Source organism: Onychostruthus taczanowskii, unplaced genomic scaffold (genome assembly GCF_017590055.1).
Source record: "Onychostruthus taczanowskii isolate IOZ18803 unplaced genomic scaffold, ASM1759005v1 scaffold8, whole genome shotgun sequence".
NCBI classification, from domain to species: Eukaryota; Metazoa; Chordata; class Aves; order Passeriformes; family Passeridae; genus Onychostruthus; species Onychostruthus taczanowskii.
The window spans coordinates 16,411,051-16,436,568 of NW_024505892.1; the positions used below are offsets into that span (position 1 = coordinate 16,411,051).

A 25,518-nucleotide genomic window follows, 5' to 3' on the forward strand; every position below is an offset into this window, starting at 1 on the left:
TTTTTAGGTGCACACACCCACACACATATGCAGCCTGAATAGTTCATTCCCCTCCTCTGACACAATCAGGGAAGCCTTCAAGAGGAAAATGAGCCCAGGCATGCTCCTAACCCAATCTGCCTGTGCCACCCCCCTTTTAACTACATGCTGTATCATGTACTGGCTTGAAAATCTTTTTATTTCCATGACTTTTTCCTTCCTCTACATTCTCACAGTGCTACTCAGTTTCTTTTAGCAACACAGTAACACAGCAGATCAAACCTGAAATTCTGCAGTTTAGTGCTCAGTACCAAAGACTGCAGTAATTATGCTAGTGGAACAGACTCTACAAAACACTAGTTCTCATTTAGTTTTCCCACATTGGCTTAATGCTTAAACCATGACCTAACACCCTTCAGCAAAATATCAATATGGAATCACTGCAGTTACTTGTAATTAGCTGATGGCAGCTTATTTACATTCCCATTCCATGAGCAGATACTCGTATTTTAAGCAGCAGTTCTCCAGAAGGCTTTTCACATACAGGCTGTCAGTTCCAAGGTTATTCAAACCAGCCGCAGTATCTGCTTCCAAAATTAAACCTGCACAGCTACAGTGGGCTCTTCAGAGAGTGTTTCCAAATCTCCAAATCCCACCTCATGCCTCCTGAACTGTGGCACTCCTTCCACCCCAGAAATATTTGCTTTACCTTTTGCATGTTCAGATAGCCTTGATCACTTGCATCCTTCCTGAACTTCTCTGTGGTAATATATAAAGGCTGAAAAATCACGCTATAAGCACACGGAGCAAGGTTTGCTAAAATGAGTAATTTCGTGATTAGTTAGTCTGCTGAGAAACCTTAGGCAGGAGCAAAGATTGGCAGCCGGGTTTTAGAGATGAAGTGCTCTGTCATAACGTGGGAAGCCCTTTTGCCCTAGGTGCTACCCTTTTGTGTTCTTCCCTCCAGAAGCTCTTCTGATATTTCACAGGCATCACAGGGTACTTTTCCATTAACAGACTCCACCAGAAGTGAAGGATTCAGCACTCCATTCAGCCCCACAGGCAGCAGCTGGCTCGGCAGACTGGCATTCCTGAAACTGCTCCTGCAGGACTCACTGCGCTACAGAAGGAGCATTTCTGACATCAACAAAGTGAACAGGACTTCAGTTTGGCAAGGTGACACATCACACACACCCCACCGTGACCTCTGTAGTACAACAATCTTTAAAATAACAACGAAACTCCATTGTAACTGACACAAAAACCTGGTTTTACTGTGCCTTTTAAAATTAAGGCAACTGGAGTAACTCTATGAAGAGCAAGTGTAAGAAACTACTCCAGAGAACAGGGAAAGAAGAACCCACACCATTAGCTGTCTGGTATTTATTATTTTTTAATACAGAGAACTCACAACAAAATATTCTCTAACAACACACATAAATGATATCATAACCAATTATTTTAATTTCATCAACATTCATTTGCTATGTACATATTCTTCCATCTGCAAAAGTGCAATCCAAGAATGTCTCAACAAGAAACCTTTATGGACAAGTATATTTTTGAGGGGTTTTCTCACCAGTGGCCTTACAACATGTTTGTCCTTGGTTACTTGGTACAGCAAAATGAGGAACACATGGGAGGGGGAAAATAAAGGAAAAAAAGAAAAATATTGGGCTAGATGCCTCCCTTGCAGGAATATTCCTTATTTTTCCAACTAAACTCATTATGAATACACTGCTCATTACTGGAGATGTTAATGTAAATAGACTATAGGATAGTCTATGGTCTGGCTATAAAACACTGTAGTTTTAATGACTCTGCAGCAAAAGACAGAACAACAATTTCAGGCTGTTCATGTTGGTAGATGTCAAATTACACATCAGCATGTAAAAGATGTCAATTTTGTTAGTTATGGTTATCAAAATTTATTTGTAGACATCTTACTGATGGATGAATTCAGTTTTACACACCCAAAATATGAAGCCTACCTAAATGCAAGCCTCTCCTATGGAAAGGAGAGTTAATTACTGGAAAGAAAAGCATTTGCACATGCAACTCCTATTACTATCACAAGGAGTATCGTGCACTTAAGAAGAGCAGAATGAACCTCCAAATCCAGAGGACTGCATTCTCATTTACAAAACATATTGCAGGCAAATTTAACCTGACCATGGGCCAGCTTAAAAAGAACACACAGCATCAGAGAAAGGAAAGGTAATGAAGAATAAACTAGCCAAATAAGCAAAGCAAGCAGCTCCCTAGCTTGGGAGGAAATTTCCCTTATGATGCATTTGTAAGCTCATGACTACTTCCAGTGCTTATCAAGATAGGAAGCAGAGCAACTGTGGTCTAGTTTAACCTCCAAAGCAGCCATCAGGTCCTAAAGAAGTTGCATTTGCACTTCTGCTTCGGCAAAGCCCAGGAAACTCTCCTGGACAAAGGTGAGGGCTGGCTGCTTGACTGGAATCTGCATGTTATTCCAGTGACCCAAGAGCAGCTTTCAGTACCAACAAGAAGCAGGAAAAGTCTTTACAAATGAGGGATAATTTACTTTGGAGTGAAAGTTCGGAAGAACCTTTCTGTAGCTCAGCTAGTTTCCACTGAGGATCATTTTTACAGTGCTGTGTATGCTCCTAGCCTCCAGTTGAGAGATGTGTTTCACAAGAAAATAGGTATTCCTCAAGCAGTAGGTAAGACTCAACAGCAGAATTAAAAGGAAAAGCTGGCAAAGAACTAAACTGCTTTCTTAGATAGATTTGTATGTAATTCCTTGTCAGTGTTAAGACTTTAAATGTGCTTTTCCCTTCCCATTTTCTCAGTCTGCTCCATTCCTGGTTTTGACTTGGATGTATTACACAATCTCTCAAATACTTATTTTTAAAGCTGACCATATTTCCTTTATTCCATGTCTACTCATTTCTGATTGTCACACACACAGGTCTAGAGAGGCATCCAAGAACTTAAAGAGCAGAATTATAAATTAAGCTACTCTAAGGGAAGCAAGCAAACAAGTATCTAGGACAACTCCAGATGCCACTTCTCCCCTACCATGTGCATTGTACAGTGACACCTCCTCCCAACACTGCATGAAAAACAGCACACAATGCCATGTATCCTAGGTGGGAACTGACACCCCGGACTCATTACGTGTGACTGGCACTCATGACTGAACCTAGAGTATGAGATGTATGCTTTAATTGCTCTCTTTAATTTCTTAATTACAGGAGCTTTGTCTTTTCTGCGTGATTTGAGGCCACTGTGACAGCTGCTGCTTTCTGTCTAGTCTGGCTCTCATGGTCCTGCCAGGCAACACAACTCCAACCTTGTCAGCCACCCTAACTCCAGCAGATTGCTCAACACATCATCAAAGATGAAGGGCTCATCCTTCCAGAGGAGTTAATCCAAATTAGAATTCACAAGGCAAGTCTACACTGCACAGCTAATTAGGTTTTATCTGCTAGAAACCTTCTTCCTGCCCAGGTATGCCCAAGGCCAGCTCCTGCTCCTGTGGACAATGGATGCACTGCTGGTCCCACTGCAGCTGGGCTTGGTGTAACTTTGTGCTCGCCACGAAAGGACAGTGTTAGAAGTCTCCAAAGTCCTTCCCATCATTCTGCCAGAAGAAGAAACAGGTTATCCCAAAACTGGTGCAAACAGGACAACTGCACAAAACCCCAAGAATGTGCCCCAGACCCAAACCAAGCCCAGGAACTTGCACAGAAGGAGAGGAGCACCAGTGGTGAAGGCTACCACAGCCTGCTAACACGGCTGTTCAGACCAGCGCTGGACCACATGAGCTGGGTGGCACCCAAGGACACTGCCACTCGAACTGTGCTAACACTCTGTGCAGCTTGGGTATAACTTGAAGGGTAGCTAATGCTAAAAGGAGCTAATTCTGCAGTGGAGATAGCCAGGAAATAAAACTCTGAACTTGGCATTTTTACACACAAAGAAACATGGATTTTCAGCTTGAGGTTTATGTGCATGACAATTTCTTAATTCAGCAGAAAGTGTAATTCTCAGTCCAACACAGGAAAAAACACTATTTTGGCTTCTGACTTTCTTGTTTTCTTTTCCAGGGTGGCAGACTATCAGGGCCATTTTCAAGACGTGATTTTCAACATATACACTCTAAAAAATTCTAATTTGGAAAACAAAAGGTTTCAGAAGGAGCAAAAAACAATCCCACCATGTAAACAGAAACAAACCCCACACTTCTCCAGTGGACAAACACTTTGTAAATACACTATCAAGAAAAGCAAAAAAAACAAATGTCCCTTAAATCTCAACTGATTTGAGAAACCAAGCAAAAGATGAAATACCTATTTTGAAAAATTTATTTAAGGAAGGGAGAAATGGTAGTCAAGAAACAACAACTGCAGAGTCTACAGGGCCAAGCTCTCTGATACAAATTCACTGCTTAATGCAGTCTATTATGTACAGCACAAAGGCATGTAGAAAGTAAATATGCTAAATTTGCTTTCTTAAAACATCTCCTTGTTTTTAGATCCTAGACTGAACACAATTTTGAAAGACAAAGGTGCAGCAATTAATTGTTTTAAAAAGTGATGACCTGTTTGCACTCAGTACCTCTCAGCTCATACAGGTCTGAGGGCCCAGACCCCACTTTATGGTTCTCCTTCCACACCAGCCACACAAGCCTGCAGCAGACAGCAAAGCCTCAGTCCCAGCAGGCACATACAACCACATCCCCGTTCAGCTCAGCCAGTTCCTTCCCTAAAATGTCTGTCAAGAAACACCTTTAAATAAAGCATTTTAAGATCTCCAGCTTGTTTTGGTATGAGCAGATGACCCATGACAGTCCTGTTGGAAGCAGCACTGTTGCCTGCACTGTAACTCAGTGAGGGCAATGCACATCAAACACACATAGCAGGAAGACACAATGCCAAAAGAATTCATTCAAGATTGCATTTTCTGGCACACATTTACATTCACTTGTCATGATACCTCAGTTTACCCCGGTCATGGGAAATCTGAAAGAAAGCCTGCTGAGGGGACTGGCAACAGAGGGCCAGCTCCTGCACCCCTGGGAACCAAAGCAAAAGGCTGAATGAATTCACCAGTAACAGTTTCTTTCCAAGGATTTCCCATTTCCACCAAGCTGGAGGAACAACCCTATGCAATTACCCATTTTCCAATTGGACGTATTTCTCTGTCCTTTGTGTCTCCCCACAGCCTTCCTATAAACTGTATTACAACTATACAAAAAATAAACCCAAGTCATTTTTAGCTGAACTTTACCCCACACGGGATATATTGAAAGGCCATTAAATTGGCTTGTCTCCAACCTTCACAGAGATCTTGTCAGGAGGATTCTGGTTTAACAACATGTATATATACATATTAATATGTACAGTGACAAAGAAGCTGCTTTTTCAGTTAGAAAAGAAATTTAATCACAGAATGAATCCTATAAAAAGATATGTAATAAAGTTGAAATACCCATAAAATAGCTATTACTAAAGCAAAGCTTTCGTCAATAAGCCTCCAAAACTTTAAATGAAGAAAATGGCTTCACAAAGTGGTAGTCTAGATTTCCACAGTGAGGACATTGCTGGACATTGCTGTATTCAGAGAAATACTGCATGCCAATCCGCACATCTATTACTGGCTTCCCACAGTGCTTACAGTTCAGTCGAGCCTGCAAAAAACAAAGAAACAAACAAAAAAACTTTTTGAAATAACCACACTCCCCCTCAGCTTCTCACCTCTGGAAAAAGAGGTGCCAGAGGCAGTCCCCTGTCCTCCCCAGCAGGAGAAGGGGTCAGTCAGGAAACTGGCAGTAATCGGATGTGCCGGTAGGGACATTCCTTACCTGGACTGGAACTCGCACGCACACACCATGCCTTTGAGACTAAAGACCACCACCAAATTCTGGGGAGTGGGTCACCTCCCACTCTGACTGATGGAGGGTAGAGAATATCAAGGTTTATTTTGTGCTGCTTAATCTTTGAATCAATTCCTTATTTCTCAGCACAAGAAGTGGTGTCTCAATAAATCATTAATGAAGCATCAAAGCGAAGAGAGAAATTTCATATTTGTGCCACGTAATTCAAATTATGCTGAGGTCTGAACATCATCTGTCTATGAAATATATCAGCATTTTAATCTTTAGGCTTAACAAATGTATAACTTGATCTACTTTATCAGCACAACATGGTATTGTGTCACTTTAAGTGCCTATTTAAACATTTATAGTACATATCAGGTTATACAAACTAAACATCACTTCAACACACAAACTATCCTACAAAATCCAACTGACAAAGAAGCAACATTAACTGGGTGGATATGAGAAGTAATTCAAGGTCATAGGTGAGGACGGACAGAGCTATTAATATTCAGCTGTTGCAAAAAAGTGACACTTCAGAAGCAATCCAGCTGAGAAACACAGTCCATCTGATACAAAGAAAGCAACAGGCAGCATGAAAGCTCAGCAAGCCCTTTGGAAAAATCAAGAGAAGCAGAAAGAATTTGAGACTGCAAAGAAGTTAAAGAGTAAAAATGGCAAATGAGCAGCAAGGATCTGAGCTGCACCATAGTTTAACCTGACAGCCCAGTACACTAATGAAAGCTTCAGCTCTCCACTTAAAAGAACAAGAAGTATTGTAGGTCATCTTGATTTAAGGGATTTTCCTGGATAAGGAGAGGAGGAAATTATTAAAGTACTCTCCCCCTTGAGACCAGACTCAAAAGGAAACAAATCAACAGCTTCACTGCTCTGCTTGAAAAGCAGAAATTTTAAGAAATACAATCTACTAGGTTATGAATTTTTATGGAACTCTGGTTTCTCCTTTACTACTGTCCAGCACATCAGCTAAGAGTGATGTGCTGGACAGTCAGTAATCTGACAATGGTTGCAGTTTGTTATTCTACTGCAAATTTGTGATGTAGAATTAAATATTTTGAAGTAAGGCATAAAATTATTCAAAATAAATCCAGAAAGGCAATTTGGAATTCTATTATATACCATATTTAATGCCACTCTTCTGTATGCATAGAATCATCTGTAACAATCATAGTGAAACAATAATGCTTATTATCTGGCAATCACAGTCACTGCAGCTAATGCTTTTACAGCGAATTTTTATACCAGGTACTGTCACACTGTCCATTAATCATGTAATTAAGGCTCTTGTATAATGAGCTCTTAAATATTTTCTTGTACATTCAACAGAAACAATTCAGATTTGAAGCTGCTGACTTTTACGAAGGTACCAAGTTAGTATCAGTGCTTTCCTCACTTTCAAAAGTTCTTATTTTTAAAAAAAAGTTACAGCCTCAAGAGACGCTAAATTTGGAGGTAATGTATCAGTCTGCAGTTGTAATTGCTACCAATGTCACCTTTACCAGCAGCAGCAACACCACTTGTCTTTTGAGCAACACATTTTGGTAAATACGTTAAATTTAAAATAAACTGTCATTTTGCATATTGAGAAACTGGTATTTCAGATGGCTTTAAAGTATGCACCTTACCATGAAGTGATCCCAGTTTGAATGGGTGTATCTCTGCAAGGCTTCTGTCCTGACCTGCTACCACCACCTGTGCATCCCAGCGAGCGCCTGGAGCGGAGCAGAGTCATTCCCAGACAGATGTTTTTTTCACAGCTGTCTACCCCTACATGCACACCAGAAGTGCTCTGTCCATCATGTGGACAATTAATTCTCTGGAATGCAAACAATCCTGCTGTCTCAGACACACTCTGGAGTAGCCCCAGGCCTTGGATCTTCCTCTCTCAAGGCATAGATGAGGTGAGCATTTAATGAACACAAAGTTGCTTCAGGGTGTGATGGGTGAGTGCCATCACCAGGGTCAGCCACAACAAAGACTAAGGAGAGCTGAGTGCTCTCCAAGCACAAAGACACTTTGGACCTTTCTGTTCCCTTGGCACCTTAATTATGATAAAACACAATTTATGAACTAAAAAGTCCTGGAAACATCTGCTCAAAATGTGGAACTATACCTGGCACTAGTGAATGCCAATGATGAAGCATCAGATTTAATTAACAATACATTTAATGGGGGCTTTATTTAAAAATGTAAGTGTATTAACCACTGACCCTTCCAATGACTTGAGCCTAGCTAAAGGCCATTGTACCTCTGGAAACAAAGGGACAGAGACCCGTCAGCCCTCTTGTCTTGCACTCATAGGTACAGGCTGGAAAACAAGGATGGAAGGAGGAAAGGAAGAAAAGATACACAACCTTGACTTTATCTAATCAGTTGAAATTTCACCTTATGAGACTTACTTATGTATGGTACTAACCTGACAACAGGGAGATGCTGCCAGAATATCGTAGGTATACATGGTTCCCAGCTGATGCCAGCTTCCATCCCATCGGGACTTGCACTTAATGCAGATAATTTTGTGAACGCCTTCTAAGCAGTCTACACAAACAGCATAGAGGTGCATAAGCCTTCCTGTGGACAGAAAAGACACATCTTAAGGAGCCAAAAAGAGAAGATTAAAACAGACATTTTCTGCCATGTGGCATCTGACCTTCAGGGATAAAAATAACGTCTTTTTTTCTTTTTTTTTTCTTTATAAAGAGTGAAAGATAAAAGTACTTCTCTATAGGAAATACACAGGGCCTGACTGAAGCTAGGCAGAACTCAGGAATTAGTCATCACCCTGCCCACTCTCCCTTACATCATTTGCTGGTAGGTCTCAGCAGAATATTTTATAAAAGGAGCTGCTAAACCTCCCAGAAGAGATGCCAGGTTAAGCTGTAAGATCAGCTGCTGTGTTTCCAAAACCAGAATATTGCCCTAGCTTCATCCCCACATGACATAAGAAGTGGAAAAGTGCTGAAGCTTATTAGCAAACTTGGTACAGATTCCTTTAACAACTTGCTGGTATCTTCCAGCAAAGAGGGAACCAATGACCTAATTAACAGTCCCCATGGGAAAAAAGCAACAGTCAGAAGAGCAAATTTTTAATGTACTTTCTTCTGACTGTTCATTAACAACAAGTATATTTACATTATATATTGCACATACAAAGACTTTAACATGCCGTTCAGAACTATGAATATAATGAGCTCTATCATCACCTTGGGCTCTGTATGCACAATGGCTTTCAAAACCTGAGTTACATTTATGTCCATAAAAAACAAGTGGCTCAGACTAGGAAATCAAATATTTTCACTACATACACGTGACTGAACTAACCAATGCAAAATCTGAGACCAGCTTTCACAAAAAACCAAAATCCCTACATAAATTATAAAGATCTGGTACCTAGATTATGCCTGATTTGTAGTGACTAAACTGATTTGCAATTTAATAGTTGGCTATGAGAAGTGGCCTGATACCAAGTACTGATCTTGTAACATACCAGATTTTGCACTGCTATGTAAGACAGAGCTCAGCAGTACTGAAGTTACAGATCAGTCACAAAACAGGACTGTGTTCAACATCTGTTCACCGTGGATTGCAATTTGTGCTCTTTGGCATCAAAGCACTGAACACATCATAAACTGTAATTCAACAGACACACATCTTGCAACTCTTCTACAAAAATGGTACCAAAATATTAATAATTTATGATTAGTCTATACCAGACACTTACAAAATTAATAGTCTGTGTTTTTTACTTGTTTTGGTTTTTAAGCCAACTATTTTAGAAAAACAAGAAAAAACAGACTATTCTTAAAACATACATATAAAATACACTTACTAGTGTGAGCTGGTAAAATTTGAGTTATTCTACACTGGCATGTTCAGCTCTAGAAAACATGATGGGATGAAACTAAAATGTATATAATATACACATAACATATATAATTAACTCTGTTCCTAAACTGAACACTCAAGATTGGTGATGTTCAAACAACTCCATGCACAGCAGTTGTGTTGAGCAGTAAGATAAATATCTTTCCCCATCTGAAGTTCTGCACCATTTCTGCACTTTAAAATACTACATTCCCCCACCATTTAATTTTCAGGATACTTTTTGTATTGGAAAAGAGGCAGCTGGTATCTTAAACATGCCTGAAGTAACAAATGATTTTCTGTATTGAAAAAAAATAACAACCTGGAATAGCACCTTACAGCTTAATTTCTTTTCAGAGAATACTTCTGGTAAGAATCCACCTTACTCAGGACAAGAAAGCAAAATTTTAACAATTAATTATACACAGCAACTTGTCTGAACAAGTTTTTAGATATATCATCCAACAGTTAAAAATAATTAAGGTAAAGAAAAACCATTTCACAGTTTCATTCTTAGAGGCAAATGTTAACAAACAATGAGTTTCACTATTATTACTAAACCAGCTTTTTGTACTGATAAAATCACAAGCACATTGTGTGATTCCCCATCGAAGCACATAAGCATAGTTATCTCACATAGGTATATTCTGTTTATCCTGGAACTTTTCTGGCTTGTATATTTGCCTATTGCTTTTCCTCCTTAAAGTACATTAGGCAAGACAGAAATAATGTTAGCATGAGTACAGTTTAGTGACTTAGTGCATAGTGATTTAAGGAAAGAAAAAAATAAAATACAAAATGTACTGAGCAAAGGTATGTTACATAACACATATTTATGACCATGCATGGGATACAATATATTTTATTGAAAGGTGAGAAACTTTAATGTTAAAATACCTCTGGTTAATCCCTTACCAACACACTTTTCAGCACATAATTCTGTGCTTTTGACCACCAGACAAGGAATACTCTCTCTGACTTATTTTAGCCATGCTGCCTGCCAGCAGGCTGCAGGACAGGCACATCCAGCCATGCACCACCCACCTGATGACTTAAGTTTGGGCCACAGCTTTCAGGAAGAGGTGAAGCTCATGCTGGCCCATGTTCATTTGTTTCTCTAGGAGGAAAAAAACCCCACGTGCTATGGTCTCAACTCATCTGAGAGTTAGGACATAATGAAGACATAGCTCAAGCACGTGCAAGTTTGGAAATAAGTATAAAACCTTCACTGCTACACTGCTGCTTTAACACACCATATTAAAAGCTTACTCTCACCACATCCATCCTCTCCAGGCCTGTGTTATCACAGGCCAGACTACAGCCTTTTCCCTATGTAAGAAGTAATACTTTGCTATAAAACAAAACTGATACTCTGTAATCTGAAAGCCGATGAGAGGTGCCTCACCCTCATCAGTGGTACAAATACAACTTTAAGCCAGGCTGCAGCACAGCATGCTTAAATTGAAAAGGTTTTTAAAAGGTTGGTGTGCATCTTGGAGTAATGTTCCCAAGTGATAAATGAGCATGCATAAGCTCCAGAACAGACTGTCTGGAAAACCTTCCCATGGTCTACCTAGAAATCGGATTAGAACTTGTTTAGTTGTAAGCCCAAATAGAAGGCATGGATCTTTCTATACAGCATCTTTTTTAATTTCTTCTAAGTGTTTCGATCTGATCCACGTGAGTATTTTGGACATCACTTCAAGCTTTACAGAACTGCTTAAAAATGCAGAACCGGGATGAAAATCTGTAATGGCAGGGACAGGGCACAGAAGGCAGTTCCATCATTTAATGAAACCTAGCATGACTGACAGACAACCTGTACCTTGAAGGTGACAGGGAACATCATATTCAATCTCATCATGTCTTGATGGGCTAAGGAACAGGGTCCCGTCCACCAGCGGAAACTGTTCAAACACTGGCAGCGCCCTGTGGCACAGAGCACAGTTTACAACATTCCTGTGGCTGGCACTGAGAGCAGCGAGGATAAACTTCCGAAGGTCCTCCCCTTGGCCCACCTGGGCATCGTCTTCCATCCGCACATGGAAAGTATTCAATTTATGCCTGGGGATGTGAGTGAGCAGCTCAGATAGATCGAGCCTTCTCAGAAACTGCACTGGGGTATCGAAGTGTCCTGATCTATGTGCTTGCAAGCCAGCCGCCCCGTAATCAAAATGTGCATTCCTGAACATGCCCCCACCAGCCATGTTCTTCTTATGGGGCTCCAGGTGAATGGCATTCTTCAAAAACTCCCCCAGGTATCGCGAGGAACGAGGGCCGCTGAAATGCGTGGGGGCGAGGATGGAGTAGCCGGTGGGCGGGGACTGGCCAGGAGAGACACAAGGCGAGCGAACGGCGTAGCTGCCCCCCATGACGCCCTTCTCCTGGGAGTTCTGCCTGTCCATAGAGTGCCTTCGCTGCAGGTCATTACTCAAGCCTTTCTGCGGCTTGTTGGCCGGCCTGCCTTTCTTGGCCTCCTCTGCTGACTCTGCCATGGACCTTCCCGTACTCTTCTCCAACACTGATTTCTTCTTCTTGTCATCCTGCATTCGCTTCACCTGGTACCAGTCTGTGTCCTTCTTTAAATGACCCTGCCCGCACCGACAGGAGCAGAACCGAAAAGCCAGGTCGTATCCCTTCTTGGTCCACATGTTTTGGCGACACTGCTTTTCGTTCCAACTCCTGGCTCTGCCAATGCAATTGAACTGGACAAGGATGCTGCTTTCCCACTCGTAGAAGCACTGAAGGTGCATCCAAGTGCTGTAGGGACAGTGCTCGTTGTTGCATATAACCTTCTGGTAGTCATCCTTCTCCAGGTCCACCGGCCTCCCAAAGCTACAGATCAGTGGAGTAGCACAAGGGGCTTCTGTGGAAGGTAAAACAGATATATTAATAACTTCATGGCCCATTTACTGCAGTACTTTCTTTAAACACTGTGACATACACACCCAAGTTCTTACTAACAAACTGTAATACTAAAGGGCCACAAGCCCCAGCTCTGGGTCAATGCAAAAAAGCAGTATTTGCCAAAAAGAAATAAGCATGTGAAAGGAGATAAGGAAATGCACAAATAAAGAAAAAAGATGACACCACAGTCTGTGTAATACTCAAAACCAAACCACCTCAGAAGCATTAGCACTCCTCCAGTATTTGTGGATACCGTTGCAAGGCATTAAGAAGCAAGGAGAAAGCATTGGGAATGTTTCTGGAGAGCTGCTTTGAAGCCTGAGAGGCAACATGGGGAGAACACACAGAGATGCCTGTTTGAAAAGCAAGTAAGCAATACAAGTAAGTAAGCAAGTAAGCCCAGCTTTGCAATCACGGGGAGAGGCAGGAATTGATCTTTCCTGAGGGAAAATAAATTTCTTTTTTGGGGACTGAGCAAGAGACAACAGCTAGGGAGAGAAGGAGGGAGCCGAGAACTTTGAAAAGCATGACAAAGAGCTTATGTTCCTAGTAGAGAAAGCAGGGCCTTCATTACATTGCTTAGGCAAATACAGACTATATCACCACCGCTGACCTTCTGGATAGCTAAATTTCACAAACCAAACAAGCCTGTCTGCAGCACAGACAGGTGAAAAAAATCCAAATGCAACATGATATTTTATCAACAAAGTAGCACCTTTGCTATATCCCTGAGCAAAGAACAGTTTACTTCAATTATCTCACAGCAACAATCTCAGCTTCTACACAAAAAAATGTTCTGCAAAAGAATTTTCTGCATTTATGAACCAATGACGTTTTCCAGTTCCTCACCAAAGTACCACAGACTACATATGATTCCCATTGCTGGCTGCTCTGTTGCAGCTGAGAGGCTCAAAAGAGATTGGAAATTTTCTACTGGAGTTTTGGTAAGAATTTTTATATGCTGTAGCAGGTTGACCCCTACCACAGATGCTTACTCAAGCATTACAAATACTCCTCTGTATTTCTGTCTTCCTATTCTTCGACTTCATCAGGAAGTGCTGCTCCAGCAGGGCAGTCAGGCTGCCTTTTAAGCTCTGTATGGCTGCTTTCAAATATTAGCAGGCTTCTTCCAGGTCTTCCGTGGTCAAGTGCTGCCTCACCCTATCTAAAACACATCAATCAGCTTCCTGAAGTTCCTCTGAAGTCTCAACCAGAGCCCCAGGATTTATGGCAGAGGTGCACTGAGCCTTGAGGACACAGACTGCCATGACTGAAATTTTTTCCCCTTAGGACTTCAAACTTCTACCTGATGAACAGGTAAAAAAATCACCACTCTGTTGCATTGTTTTTAATCCCATTTTTATCACTGCTTGCACAAATAACACTACATAATTTGCAGTAGAAGGAGAGGTTTTATGCTCCTAGATGTACTTTGACTCTCAGTATGAGACACACTATCCATCATCACCTGTCCTACAGCAGTAATACATAAATCAGATGCTCTGCAACAACAGATCTTTGCTGTGCTACTGGTCCCTTTCCCAGCAAGTTTTTGGAAAAGGCTATAAACAAACAGAATGTTCAAAGCTATCCTCAGTAAATTCAAGATTATTGAAGTTCTTAAAACTTACTTATACCAAAGAAAGAGGCACAAATTACACAGAAAAACTTTTCTGAGCCATTTCCTGGAAGATGCCACATCCTTCACTTAATTTCTCTGTCTCTGTTTCTAATGCCAAAAGTGGCACACTTGCAAGAGGAATTCTTCTGCAATACCTTTCCTTCAGGGAGTGGCCTATAAATTGCAAGCAAAACACATTCCCAAAAGCTTTCCTTTGAAGAAGAAAAAGCCTATTTCATTTCAAAATATGGACTTTTCAGTCATTAAAAACAAATTACCAAATTGTAAAGAAGAGAGACAAGAGAGGCTTTCCCTAGAGACTCTTTGGAAGTTCCTTCTATAATGTGACAAATATTTTGTTATTGGCTGTCTCACATCTCTGAAAAGCCCGCTAAAAACATGCAAGTTTGGAGAGGTCTTTGAGAAGCAACAATTGTATTGGCTACCAGTGACTAACATTTCTCCACTCTTTTACTGAGTATTATTAAATACAATGTTGCTATTATTTACTATAATGTTGTTGGCCAAGAGAAGAAGTGAGCAATAACTTATCTGCTCTGAAACAAAATCTGTCAGTTTACCATTTCAGAGTTTTCCCACCCATTCTCCCAGACTTCGATTAAAGTCACACCACCACAGCAAGCGTGAAAAGCTTTTCTTTGTTGTCAGTCTTTCCTTCATCATATTTAAGGTCTGAAACTATAGCTCACAATTACAGCATCCTTGTGCAACTGACCTCAGAGAGGCCAGTTAAACTGAACCCATGAAAGGCAAATCGTCACAAGTCATTTATGAGGCAAGGTAACAGAGGCACCAATATGAACAATTCTCAGCTATGTATTTCCTTTATTCATCTACTTTGGTAGATATTTCTTTCCACCATTACAAGAAGGTAGCAAAAAAAAAGAACATGCCAAAAATCCACTTATGCTCTCACTGTGTTTCAGAGAGTAAATGTTCTAAGCGTTGCAGGTATAATTATAGCTGACAGCTGAGAAAGTACTACACAGACAAGTCTAGAATTGAATACAGACACTATACTTGTTCATCCATACCAGCATGGTTACCTGACTAAAAAAGGAAAGTGTTTCCTTGATCACCCTTTGAACACATTTTTGAGTTCGTACGCAAAAACACATGATCTCTAGTTCCCTGAGAAGTTTACAGACTCTTCTTCACTATGTGGACAAAAAATGAAATTAATAAAATAAGTGACTGAAATACAAAAACTATCACCACAGACTATGTCTGCAATTACTTAATTATGATCATGTACTGGGTCTAGAGGCTAAAATAAAGGCAACTTTCAACAGACTTTTTTCCCCTTTTCCTAGTCAGTCAATGGAAATACTGTGGAATAAGATCTTCTCCAGTTTCTCCTTAAGAATTTACAGACACCAGATTACCTGAGGAACTTCCCACACAGCGGAACTATGGGCAAGAAAAGGCAAAGCTGCAAGTTCTGGACAGCGATGTCTTATTCAACATTTAAGTTAACTAGATGATTGCAAAGTTTTCACACTTTCCCTCATCTGATCTGCTATCCACACAGTGTGAATTGGCTGGGCACATCATCACCACAGCTAAAGCACGTCTAGAGCAGCTGGAAGACAGCAACAGAATTAACAACAGCTTTCCATCATACAAAAGACCCCAGTAAACTGTTAAATGGTGCACTGAGATTGCTTTGGAAAACATCATTGCTAAGAGGAGAAGCTGGTGTCTATTCACCTCTTCTGGGGACTCATCTGACACTTCACTACTGTCGCTGTAGCTGCATAGGAAATACTCCAGAAAGCTAAGAGGTCTCTCTGCCATGTTGCCACGCTCCACTGCACAGGTTATGCCATGCTAGTCAAAGCACCTGCTTTCACTGATGCAGATTTGCTATTTATCAGTTTGGAGAAGGCCTTGATTAAGCTGCTGCAGTATTTCCACAACAGAAACTGAGAAGTCCAGCATGGCTAATTTAAGTTGTCTCAGTAGAAAATTCTGTTGCTTTCTGTAGTTTTCCTGTATATAAGAAAGCATAAAATTCCACTACCTGAAAAGCATAAAAAAACCTCAAGCCAACATTTGGTTTTGCCACACATTTCAAATTATCTGTACAAAACAGACTGTGCAGGACCGAACATCCCTTGCAGACTTGTCTGTACCCATGTGTCCTGCCAAACATAACCATGCCACATGTTCCTGCATAAAGAATAAATGAGAAACAGAAAACAGCAATTTTTGTGCAATTTTCCCAGTTCATGGCAACACATATGCCTTAGAAGCAAAAGAGACAGCATTCAGATTAGTATGGGAGCCTCCTTTTAGGTAATGTGAAGAGCTCTTCCCATCAATTCACACCCTTCAAAGTGGTCTGGGTTATTTAATCACCATTTTATAAATGAGACAGAGCACTTTTTTCAGTATTATAAGACTTTAAAAATTCTTGTTATCAAGGCCTTTTACTTCCCATAATTAGAAATAAATTTTAAGATATTCTTCAAAAGGTCAGAGCTAGAATCATTGTCCTTATGTTTAATGATGACTCTATTAATGATTACTGTCAAGAGAGATTATGATGGGAAGCAAATAGAAATTACACAGCCAAACTGCCCATCCACACCTACAACCCCAAGTTGGTTTGTCACCTAAATATAATTTGCTTCCAAGTAGCTAGCAACTCAACAAGTTTCTGGTTTCCAAAGCTATGAAACTGAACTTCAGGGAAAATGAAAGATTACATGGTATCAGAGCAACATCTAATCTCCCAGCAACTCCTTTCAAACTAATGCCAAAATAACAATAAAAGAATTTCTATTTAACTCTCAGTTTCAAGATGGGTTTCACAGCCAAAGAGAACAAAACAAGACAGTGTGCAGTTTTGTAGAGCAGAACAGCTTCAACGTAGGCTGTCAAGTTGCAACTACAAGCGCGTGCTGCTTCTTTCAATACATTATGTTTCCACACAAAAAAATAAATGTTTTCTCAATATCCCTCTGCAGTGATTTGGAACAGTGATTTTGAAAATAGTTGGAAGGAGCAGTACATAAATGTCTTCTAAAACAGAAATAACATACGACATTCCAAACACACGTACATTGGTGCAAAGATAGCTCACTGTTTAAACAAGGTTGTGTTTTATGTTTGACAGAGTCATCATAAAATTAATTTTTCTTTTGAAAATGAGAATATGACAGAAGACTGCAATGAACCTGGATTGGTTTTTCTGGCTTTTTCTCATTTTTTCTGTTCAGGTTTATAAACATCCATAAAAGCCAGGAATAGGAATAGAAACAAAACATCTGAAAAACACTTCTTTCAACAACAACAAAAAAATCCTCCCACATGAACTGGTTCTACCTTTTCACAAAAAAGAAAGGCAGTATATGAAGACCATCCTTCCCATTTTGTGACCCAAATGAAAGCAGCAGAACAACAGCTGCCTGAGGAACACCCCTCTGGTGAAGTATATTAAGGAGAATGTTGTTTACTTCTGTTTGCACACCCATCATAAAACCAAAGATGCACCCAGCAAGCCAAATGCAATGATTCCATGGCTTCAGTTTCGTGACTGCTCTCATTTGTTCCAAGCCCTCAATGCAGGTGCCTAAAGCAAAATTCGCTCTTCCCCTGCTACGCTCCCACATTATCCATTGTGTTAAGCACCACAGCTTTTCAGTCAGTGGACAGAAACAGATAATTATTTCCCCTAGTCGTCGGCATAGGTTTCAGCTCACTGCACAGATTTGCCATCTCTGGTGAAACTCAGGGGAGGTGTTAAACATGTGAGGCCGGGGGCAGAGGGAGAGGGAAGCGCGGTGGCGGCTGGACGAGACGGCCCTGCTGTCATCTTAATACAACTGTCAGGCAACAGGAGGCTGTGAGGGATCTGGAAAAAGAAATTATCCCCAATAAAAGGGAAAGGTCTTGGCACCGGATTGGTTGCAAGACACTTACTGTGGCTTGCTCTTGGTCTGCTGTTACTCTAGCATCTCTCTGTCTGTGCCAAGGACATGCTGGCTGCCAGCACATCACCTAGGCCAGAAGGGCTCCTGTGGGACACATACCTTCCAAACCAAGCACTTTAACCTCTACCCTGCTTTCCCATGAACACTGCTCTCTTCACAACCTTACAGAGCCAGGAATTGTTCAGTTCACTCTGCCAGCCTGAACCAGAGCTGAGTCATTCCTGGCGAAGGCCACTCCCTACCAACCATCTGCATGAATCTTCTGAATTTCCTCTGCCATCAGCATAGCTTTATTTTAATTGATGTCATACAATATTACTGCAGTAATACTGTAATGCAGCTGTAGAAAATAAACCACTACCACAACAAAAAAAGAGAGAAAGAGAAAACTTGAATTAAGTGTCTGATGTATTTGCTTTGTAGAACCTTGTAATATAATCTAATATTCCAAGATTACCAAGATGTGACAAAATGGTATTGTCATACTCATAACTGGTTAAATAGCACAAATAATATGGCAATACAGAAATAAGTGGCTACTTTTCCAAAAGCCTAAGAGCAGCAGCAGAATGTAATCAGAAAAAACGTTTCACAAGTTGATCCGAAAGGCAGGCTTGGATCTTCAGTGCAGCAACAACAACTAACAGCTGACAAACAGAAAGAGAAGTCTTTGAAAACAGCTCAGCTCAGGGCTCATACTGGTAACACTCACTGATGATGACTGATATCTCTTCAAAACTTCTTAAGCAATCTTTGCCGAATGATCAAGACGAAAGCTTCCAGAAGGGAAGGGAAAAAGACTGGACAGAAGTACCTGGTAAGCCGCTCTCATCACAGGTTTTTTCTGTGCCGTAAGACTCCCTCACGCTCTTGGAAAGAGAAGCCAAGGCCAGCAGTCCATTTGCAGTAAGCAACAGACAGAGGCAGTGTCACTGCAATAAGGAGCTGGTCAGTCTGGCTGATAGCTTTACATCTGTTATGCACCTACATATTGACACTGTCAACAGGCGCCAATCCAGAGCTCAATCCTGTCCCCAAGGACCACACAGCCGCAGGCAACACCTACTCAGAAGGGATTTAAGGAGAACAAAGCCATAAGCAGCCCAGTTCCCTCACACTTTACCCATGTGCAAGATGTCACTAATTCTATTAAGTGAGTAGTAACATGAAGTGATCACCTTCCCCTAGAAAAGATTTCCAGTAATCTGGAGCTGTTAAACCCTGGTTCAGCTGAGAATTTAGGTGATGAGACTCCCAGAGGGCTCACTAGCTACTAGAAGCATCTTCATGCTCCATTTTTGCTAACTTCACACCTGACCTCCAAGGCAATCTCTTCACAATAAAAAAAAAAAAAAAATTAAAAAAACACACCTAGCAACTTCACAGCAGCAGGAAGATACCATGGAAATCATAAAGGCTTAACTCATATCTGACACATTAACACCTTCTAACTAACAGCACAGTCTGAGCTAATGCCTGTTTATGAAATCAGCTACCAGCATGTGATACAGTTATCTGCAGCTCTCATTCAACCACCCACTCCCAGCTCAACCATCACCTCACCAAAGTAAAGCAGAAAATCAAGACTGAAACTGTACAAACTAAGGAAGATAGGCACTTACATGTGCACAATAATTCTGCAGCCTGTTTACACAGCCATCTGTGCTCCAAGCTGAACCTACTGCCTACGTTGCTGAAACCCAACATGAGAATTCGTATGGTCTTGTAGAAATCATCATCATCTGTACAATTATCATCTAGCCAACTTAGCCAGTTTCTTTCCATTTAATATGTGTTGTTCAAATACAGAAAACAATCACAAACAAAAGCTTTGGCTTTTGCTTGGGATGTACAGACCCTCTCTGTATAGGAGAAATCTTGCCCTAGCTTGTGCTGTAACACCTGGATCCAACTGGAAATATCCCCAGAGAACAGACCTAAGCCTCTACCTGCATCAGTACCAGGACAACTATGCACCCCCAATGCTCCTATGTGAGCTCTGATTTGGTTTAGCCAGGTCAGAAGACAATTGGTTCTCTGTGCCACAAGCAATCATGGCCCAGCCAGGAAGACTCCTCAGCACCATGTGGGTTTTTCTGATGACTTCTGATGGTGAATGCAGAGATTAATGATTATCTCAAGACTGGTGGGCCTTAATGTGTTTTGAACATTGGCTGTTGCTCAGTCTGCACATGAATTGTCTCCACAGAAAAGCATTGTAACCATTAAATCCTCTCACTTTAGCCCTCCAAGAGCTTTTAATAACTTGAACTGCTACAGAGAACTAACCTTGGTGCTTCAAGAAACAGTCATTCTAATAAAAACTAAAGCAGATTCTACTGTACCTGCCTTAGCAAGTTTTCAGTGGCAAACTCTAACTCATGCTGGAAATAGAGATAATTGTGGCATGCAGTAGATGCCCTCATGCCAAGCACAGATGTAAACACTGCAGGCTGGACTCACTCAGACTGAGAGCCAGCTAGCCACCACACCCAGTGCAAAAGCACAAGAAAGGAAAGCAGGATGAATCAAGGGGTACCAACACCTCTTATATTTTCAAATCTAGGGATATTTGTGTCATTGGTCCATCCTTCCCAAGTTTCACTGCGACAGACTGTATTTTATTTTCCAGGCTAAAGGCTAAAGAATCTGGTAGAAACTCAGAGGGAAACAGGAGATGCAGTACCCAGCATCTCTTCAAGACAGCAACTCCTGATGTGACGTTCTTGGTTCCCACAGACATCTCCCTCACGATGCCAGGCAGGCTCCCAGCCCTGTCATTACCACCCCTGGCACCTGCGTGTCACACAGAGACCTCAGCTGGACACTGAGGTCCAGCTCCCATAATGGGTATCAGCAGCACACAAGGGGACATGGGGAGTGCCAGGCACACTCAAAAGCCAGGCTCCAACAGAAGCCACCTCCTCTCCCAGCAGGCATCCTGGGAGACAGGAACAGCAACATCCCTCTCAAGCCCAGGAAGGAGGACTGATAAACTCCAAGAGATACAAAGACATAAAGATTGAAGTGAATGCTCTCAAGATAAATGTCACTAAAGTCTACCAGGAAATGCCAGTGCTCCACTCGAAATCCCACAAGCTTTCAAAATGGAATTACCCACTCCAGTGACTAGATTACTGCTTCAAGAGGCCTCTTTGAAATTATTTGAATTTCTATCAAAAGAGTTTAAAGAAAGCCCATGCTCTACTAATCCTGTTATAATCTAGACACCTTGAAGATTAGCTGTAGTATTTTACTTTGAGCTGAATGCAAGGTTTTCCTCTGTTTTTTATCCCTTACACATGCTGCAGGAAGAAAAGCAGAGAAGGGTGGACTCCTGCCAGCCATGACAGTACTTTAATATCAAAGGATGTCTCAATATGCAAGGCTGTAAGCAAGGCTGAAGAAAACTTACAAATGTCTCCAAGAGCTAGAAATCATTTTGTCACTACTTGTTAGATCACTATGAGTAAGATATGGGATGAGTAGAGACAAAGCAAAGCAATGAGTTCAAAAACTGTATTTGCTTGTATGAAACAGAGCAAACATCAAAACTAAACCTTACTCATGAAAGTACTACACTTGAGCAATAACTAATCACATGAACACAGAATGCTGTCAGGGCCCTGATAACCATTTTGATAGCAAATAACTTAAAAAACCTAAACTTAACTGGGTGTGTCCTTGCTTGCATGAAAGGATAATATTTATTTTACTCAGTAACACCATGAACATGATTCCATTTGCAAAGATTTACAAAACATGAACTGCATTTGCTACCAAAGCACGTAATTGCACACTTTTCAAATCCTAAAACTAACATGAAAGTCCTTTTGAACCTGATTTGCATTGATAGAGACAGTGAAATTTGCATTCAATTGATTTCTGCAGTTAGAAGAACACAATAGTATTATAAGGCAAAATTATTTCCCCTTAGTAAATTAATAGGTATTAAGTTTTGTAGTCACTACAACAGAATAGAAATTTAGTTTTCCAGGTGGTCTCACTGATACCAATGGGACTCCCTCAGGCTAAATAATCAGAAGGTGCCAATACGGAACATCACTAGAGTGTCAAACTGGAACTGGATGTTATATGCAGCAGGGAACATCTGACAGCAAATATTAATCCAGGCTTAAATACTTCAACAATTCATTCTCTGAAAACTCTGTTTTTAAATTAAACATTGCATTGATGAATTTTATGTCCATCTTTAACTATCCCACATCCAGGATATTTCTTTTTTTAATAGATCATAATTGTTGGCCAGTCTCAGTGTTCAACACATTAGTCACTGTTGTGCTCACTGATTTCCCTCTCCATACACTTCTCCTACATTAGCATCTTCCTTTGAAAGTAAATCAGTCCTACAAATTCATGAAAACCAGGCAAAGTGTTCAAAAGCACACAAATCTGACTGCCACCAGCTCCACCTGCCAACCAACCAACTCACCAGCTCTACCACTTGTGCAGCTTAAGGTCTCACCTATGGCAGGGGGAGAAAAAGAATTATCTTAAAACAAGTGGCCAGTACACTGTAGAACAGTGATATAGAGACAGTGATGCTCTGGGGGTATTTTTAGTTTAATTTGGCTGGCTTTACTGAATTACATGCTAAAGGGGAAAAGCACAGCAAAGGAGACATAGCTTTTTCTTTTCTCTAGTCTTCCCACAGCAACAGTGCTGAAGAGAACAGAGTGACAACAACAAAGGGATGAAGCAGCAAGATGTTAAGATGGATCACCAAGCCAAAGAAGAGGACTTGGCTCTACTGGACAACGTAAACAAGGCAAAGAAAATGGACAGAATAAGGGATATTAGGGTTAGAAACAACTCTATGTCAAGACTAGAGCAAGATGTTTAGAGGATAAAGGGATAAAACAGCTGGAGCACAGAATCTGAAAGTGTCCAGCCTCAGCAAGGCAGAGACAGAATAGGAATTTGTTCCTCAGAGCCTCAGATCTAAAAGTAAACCCTGTGGATTTTCCTCTTCTGATGATGGGGCAAAGTATCCCCAAAACGTTACACTCATTTATGTCTGCAGATGAAGGTAACCGACTACTGCCATCAGGAACACTGCTATCAATGGGGTAAGTGCAAAATCCCATGCAGTTACTGGTATCATTTTACACGATGACAGCTCAGATTTTATGCAATGTAACCCAGAAAACAAGCTAGAAAATCAGAAAATTAAAATCTTTCTTAGAAACATAGTCAAATCACTCTGAAGACAGGTAACCTAAGAAATGAGACTTTCTGTGACATCACATCTCACTTTCCCTGTGCACTGTGATACTGTTAAACCCGTCCACCCAAACCCTTTAACCCCCTCTCCATGTCCTGTGCATCACTTAGCGCAGAAAATGGATGCACTTTGGTCAAGAAAGATTAATGTATCACATGGTCTGATGGAAGAGAGAGGAACAGAGGACATAGCTAGAGAATGTGATTCTTGTAGGCATCATCCCAACACCTGCTGAGAAACTGAGAGTGCAAAGTAAGAAAAGCCATCACATCTGGTCAGTGGTTATGCTCTCTGCCTTCCCAATTCCCCTGTGGGAGTCTAGAACCCTTCAAGTGCAGTTTGAGCTCTGAACATGCAAAAACTGAAACACCACCAAAAAAACCATAAACAAATGTCCTGTTGGGGCAGGAGAAAAGTCTGCTGACATTTCTCAGTCATCATGCCAAAAACTGGCTGACAGTTTAAAGGAAAAAATTGTACAGGGATTGAGGCAAAATTTATCAAAATGTAAAAGCGAACAAGAACTTTCCACAATACAGGGATGCTGTACTGGCAGGTCCCAATCACATGGCACAGCTAGTCAGGACTGCACAGAGAAGCCTGGAGGAAATTAAAGTTCTATTTCATTGTGCCACATGGATGAGAGGCAGAAACAATACATGGACCACACAACAAACTGTGAAGAGTTACAAAAACCCCGTATTTGAATTACTGTCTCTTCATGAGCAAAGTAGGGTCCTGATGTGACTGTGTAATTAGACCATCATACTGACATCACAATGCAACACCACCTGCAATGTGGACATTGGACATATTACATTACCATACTGAAGTCATGATAAAAATACTCTAGTTATATTCTAACTCCTATTAACTTATCTTTTTTTTTTTTTTCCTTATTCACGCACTTAAAGCAAATAGTAAAGAAAAAACCTGAAACAAACCCAAAAAGGAAATTCTAATCATTCTCCATGATTCTCTGGAGTAATAGTCTCACAAAAGCAGTGTGGCAAAGACCTCATTTGCTAAAGTGATTCGTAATTAATTGATAATATTTCCAAGGAAAAGTTTCCATTAAATAATACATGGGAATCAGACATCTTGAAAACCAAACTGAGACACTTGGAAGTGCATTTCTAACAGCCATAGGCAAAACTACTGTCAGAAAGCCACCCTCCTACTTTTTGAAAAGCATGGAGAATAAAAAGCTGAAATTTGAACTTGGGAGAGGAAAAAAGTGAGGAGTAGGGACTCTGCACTGCAGTTTGCAAACCTAGCAGAAGAACTAAGAGGTGGGGTTTTCTGGCTTAGCAAAACTGTAATAAAATCTTTGCCTGCCTTTAGTTTTAGCCTGGCACATCCTTTTGCAGCGATACAAACATTAATAGCAATTCAAGTTTCTGCAAGACACCACCTTACCAAAATCGCTGCGAACTAAAATCCAACCCACCGACCAAAGGCAGCATAAAATGGTTGATGCGAAGTGAGCACGTTGCCCTGACAAACCCAACTGCTGTACGACGGCAAACAAAACTGACGGAAAAGCAGGACTCCATTTTCAATCGTGACGGAATAAAGCGGGGATTTTTCAACGGAGCTCCGGATCAGCCGCGGCGCGGCCGCTGCCGGCGAGCGCTGCGCTTCCCGCCCGCCGGGGATGCGCACTGCCCCCGGACCGCGCTCCGGGGCCGCCCGCCGCCACCGCACCCGGGAGCCGCGGGCTCCCGCCGCTCTCAGCATCGCCGCCGCCCTCCGGCGGGTCACCGGGCGGGGACACCCCGGCGCGCAGCCCCCGCCCCGCCGTGTGTTTCGGGGAGATCCCGCCGGCAGCAGCCGCGCAGGGCCCAGCCGACACCCCCCCCGCCGCCCCGGCTCCGCCGCCACCCGCGGCACCGCCACCCGCCGCCGCCGCGGCTCCGCCGCCCGCCGCCGCTCCGTTCTCCTGCTCGTCGCCGCTGCTGTTGGCGCGCTTGTTCTTCTTGCCCTTGCCGCCCTTCTGGTTCGGCATCGCGGGCCCGGCCGCCGCCGCAGCGGGGCGGGCGGGCGGCGGCGGCTGCGGAAGGCGCCG

The 25,518-nt window shown here is 41.6% G+C and overlaps 1 protein-coding gene across 1 annotated transcript; it reads right to left on the reverse strand.

Moving 5' to 3' along the window:
* Positions 1–1,352: 1,352 nt before the first annotated feature.
* Positions 1,353–25,505, reverse strand: HECA (hdc homolog, cell cycle regulator). Its single transcript, XM_041423707.1, has 4 exons — positions 25,290–25,505; positions 11,544–12,614; positions 8,271–8,425; positions 1,353–5,644 (listed from the first exon to the last, which is right to left on the reverse strand). The coding sequence occupies exons 1-4, from the start codon at positions 25,456–25,458 to the stop codon at positions 5,480–5,482; spliced, it is 1,560 nt and encodes a 519-aa protein (XP_041279641.1). The 5' UTR covers positions 25,459–25,505; the 3' UTR covers positions 1,353–5,479.
* Between the last annotated feature and the right edge of the window lie 13 nt (positions 25,506–25,518).